We start from the raw sequence: 4,094 nt of genomic DNA on the forward strand, positions 1-4,094 counted from the left end.
AGCAGCCATGAATACCTCCTCTGTGGGTTTTGGCCATTTGGAAGCTGTTATCAGTTACCTTGTTTGCAGGCTCTGATGTTTGTTCTGTCCTTTTTGTCATGGAGACCTTCACATGACATACTGTCGGTTAGAGGAGCAAAGCAGTCCGTGAATTCCTCAGGAGCTGTGTGCCACCAGTTACACGTCGTAGAGTTTGTGTAACACAAGCTCTATGTTCATTTTACTGCTGTAAATAAAGCATATTTTTGCATGAATGGAAGCTGATTCGACAGAGGAACAAACGCTGCTCCCTTGCAATGACTTCCTCAACTGTTTCAATCCAAAAAGTGAATGACAAAGGATGTTGCTCTAAGCTGGTGCCCCCGTAGGCAGAAATGGTACGTAGCTTTGGATCGGGCGTCGCTGTGGAACATCGAATAGAACGTTTGATTTCTTTGATTTCTTTGGCATACGAGAGACGACACTGAGACAGCAGTGTATCATCAGCATAGCGTGATGGTGATGATCACTCTGTCTGTCCTCGAAGTGGGAATGAGACGCTCGATGGCACGAACAGACATGACAAATGTAGGATTTGCTTTGTAAAACTGAAAACGCTAAACATTGATGGAAAAATCCATAATTATTGGGTGTTATTCACAGATACACAGGCTGGTTGGAAAAACACAAACTACAATTGGGAACAGGACCTCGCCGCTGTTGTTTTACCTCTGTTTATTGGTCTCAACTCCCCTGCATCCTTCTCATTGACCTGTGAGTTTGAGCAGCAGGTGTGAGAAGGGGCTGCTGTCGTATCATATAACCCTTTGACAAGTCGCTCTACAACAACAAGCCCTCCCTGTTATTACTGGGTCAACAAAGTCGGAGGAAGTGTTTGGGATTAGAGCGGAGTGGAGAGCCTGAGCGTGAGTGCCATGCGTTAGCTGTGCCGACCCGCGGGCCCCCCTCTTTGTCTTGCGGCAGTGTTGGGGTTAACTCCTCGTAGTCCCTGGATGGCCCGGGTCAGAGGGGAACAGGCAGCCAGTCAGGCATTCTTTCTCCATGACTGTGCGGCTGTAGCCCACTCTGTGCTCTTTGACTCTGCTGGCCTTATAAGGCATCCGCTGCCATGGCAACCGCAGGGCTTGAATAGCAAAATCCCTCAGCACACAGACACACGCTTACTCTCCCTAAAGGAGGGAGTGAAGCAGAGACGGAGGGACGCAGAGGATCCGGGCTGCGCTCCACCGCAGTGTCTGGCGTTCACCAAAGGTCTGTGACTGTGTTTTTCCTGCTTGTTTGCCTAATTTATTCCTACTGAGGCCGGCCAGCAGCGAGAGAGAGATAGAGAGAGATAGAGAGAGAGAGAGAGAGAGAGAGAGAGGAAAGAAAGGAGGAATAGTAAAGAGTGCAACTGTATACCCTGACTCACTGACAGGAAATGCAAAGAGGCTCTGGCCTTTGGTTGTTACTGCTGGATGGACAAGCGCTGACAAAACAAGAGAGGGAGTGAAGACTTTTCAAAGAGGAGGAGGACACGAGAGACTTCTCAAGTCTGCTTTTGCTTTTCGCCTTGTTTTCTCTGACATTTGAGCCTGTGACACCCCAGAGGTGGAGGATCCACATAAATTAAGCCCAGACAAAAGCCAGAAACCAAGAGGACTTCTTTAATGAACTTTGTCGCCGCAGAAACCACAGAGGCATTTTCTGGGGGGTGAGAGGCGTGATCTTTGAGTCTTTCTCTTGTTCTAATTTAAAGCCTGGAGCCACTTTCAGCATTCTCCAGATTTTTGGGGTTACTCTTGGGGCAGGGACCGTCTGACCCAGTGTAGTTTGCTGGTCATCGCCTTTAACTAGTTTTTGTTAAAGTACACGGGAGCATCTGTGAGAGAAAAAAAAAACTGCCCCCCCCCCCCCTCCTCCTCATCACTGTCACCTCTGCTCCTGCAACAGCTCCGACGAGTCAAGAGTGAGTCTTGACTGGAGCTGCCTCAGATCAGCAGATAACACCTCTGCTCGGCAGGAACTGGTTGGACTAGTTCATAAGTTATAGGAGAGGGCAGGGTGCTTTAAACCCTGCCTGAAGCAGCGCTGGCTTTCATTTTCCTCCCACTTGTCCGCTCAGGAGAAGGAGCTGAGTGAAGACAGCCGACTCTTTTCTCGTTTGGAGAGCTGCTGTTTTGTCCCTCGTCACCATGCGTATGGATAGGTGAGGAGGGTTTTTTTTTTTTTTTTCTCTACTTTCAAGGGGGGTCGACTGAGAGAAAGTGAGAGGGAGGGAGAGAGAGAGAGAGAGAGAGAGAGAGAGAGGGAGAGAGAGGGAGACAAAGTGTAATTTATTGTTTCCTGTGAAGGAGCAGGCTGCGCCCATTTTCTCCTGCCTGAACTCTGAACCACTCAATGTGTGTCTGAAGTTTTCTCAGACCGTGGCTGCTATTGATTGGAGGTCAGGCCAGAGAAGACAAGGGTGAAAGACAAGAACAGAGGGAGCGGAGAGATTAAAGAACAGAGAGAAAACAGCTCTGGGAAGGATCACCAGGTCAATCCAAACAGAGGTCAACACAGAGTCCGAGACAACTTTTAGATCTTTCTGGACACAACCTGCCTTGAATATCAACCTGGAGCCGCTGTGTTCTACTCTGGAAGCAATTCTTAGACCTTGAGGGTCACCCAAAGCCGTCACGGCTCCGTGTATGATCCACTCACGGAGCTGCGCGTGTCAGAGAATATGGCCATGGTGAGCGGGGGATGGGGCAACCCCAACGGGGACACCAATGGACTGGGGGAGAAGGCTTACCTGAAGAGGGAGGACGAGGAGGCCTCGCCCCTCGCCGGAAGCAGCGACGTGGACGTGGGCGACGAGGACAAGTCCTGCGTGGTGGACTGTGTGGTGTGCGGCGACAAATCCAGCGGGAAACACTACGGAGTGTTCACCTGCGAGGGCTGCAAGAGCTTCTTCAAGCGGAGCATCAGGCGGAACCTAAACTACTCGTGCAGGTAGGTGGGCACGCCGACATCTGTGAAACCCAACACAGAAAGAAATTATCCCTTGAATCATAGCGTGGGAGTTTGACATACAGCTATTCGTGAAGTCTGCTTCAACCTTGGCTCAGTCTTACAAACAGCGCCGGAAAAAACACATGAATGCCCTGAAGGTCGGTCACATGAGGATGGACGGCCTCAGAAGGTCAACACTCCCATTATTCTCCACCACAGGAACACGGAGCTGCAACCGGCTTCTTCGCCTCGTGGCCCGGGAGCTCACAGCGATGGAATATAGTTATTCCTTTGCTCATAATAACGCACTAACCCTGAGTGGAATGTGTCTTTTTAATCACTGGCTGACATCCAGGGCTGAAATACGGGCCGACCAGGTCTCGCTGTAAAAGGCGACAAAAGGGCGTGTAGAGCTGATGATTTACAAAGGTCACAGCCTTGATAGCTTTCAAGCCACGGCCGCTCACACTTTTCACTCATCATAGAGGTCATGGGGGCTGCGGGGGAGTGCGGCGGGGGGCGGTGGTGGATGGAGGGGTGGGGGTTGGGGGCCAGGCAAGCATGTGAATGCAAACGGCTTAGTTGAAATATTCCCTTTATGGTTGAAAGGTTTTAGCCGTGCCGCCGTCATTGAACATTGTTCTTCATTCTTCACCTTGTGTGTTCCTCTCGCAGATCGAATCGAGAATGTCAAATCGACCAGCATCACCGCAACCAGTGCCAGTACTGTCGTCTGAAGAAGTGCTTCCGTGTGGGGATGCGCAAAGAAGGTAGCAGACTGACTTTGATCTGATGGACATATTTCAGTCCAGTCCGCGTCAGTTCTTCTCGACCTGTCGGAGGATCGAGCGTCTTTCAGCTCTGCTTTGCTTCGGTCAAACAACTCTGGGTTGACCGTGGGCGGTCACATGACTCAAAAGGAGAATTGAAGATCCATCGTAGGTGGAAACAAAAACAGGAACTGAACTGACCATATTGAGCTGGAGAGAATGTAATTAAATCAACAAGCTGACATTGACATTTCGAAAATAAAAAAAAAGCACAACAAATATAAACAGACATATGTATGAATCTGAAAACATAGACTGCCGACTCATATATGCGTTTGTTTAAATTAT

General features: G+C 49.7%; 1 protein-coding gene across 1 annotated transcript; it reads left to right on the forward strand.

Annotated features, from left to right (window-relative positions):
* Positions 1 to 2,707: 2,707 nt before the first annotated feature.
* Positions 2,708 to 3,746, forward strand: LOC144739802 (nuclear receptor subfamily 2 group F member 6-like; the record flags this gene model as incomplete). Its single annotated transcript, XM_078622696.1, has 2 exons — positions 2,708 to 2,976; positions 3,652 to 3,746. Coding segments are annotated over exons 1-2 (364 nt in total), but the record flags the coding sequence as incomplete, so codon positions are not given.
* Between the last annotated feature and the right edge of the window lie 348 nt (positions 3,747 to 4,094).

The sequence above is a fragment of the Lampetra planeri genome, unplaced genomic scaffold (genome assembly GCF_965212315.1).
Source record: "Lampetra planeri unplaced genomic scaffold, kcLamPlan1.2.h2 scaffold_1720, whole genome shotgun sequence".
In the NCBI taxonomy this organism is placed as follows: domain Eukaryota; kingdom Metazoa; phylum Chordata; class Hyperoartia; order Petromyzontiformes; family Petromyzontidae; genus Lampetra; species Lampetra planeri.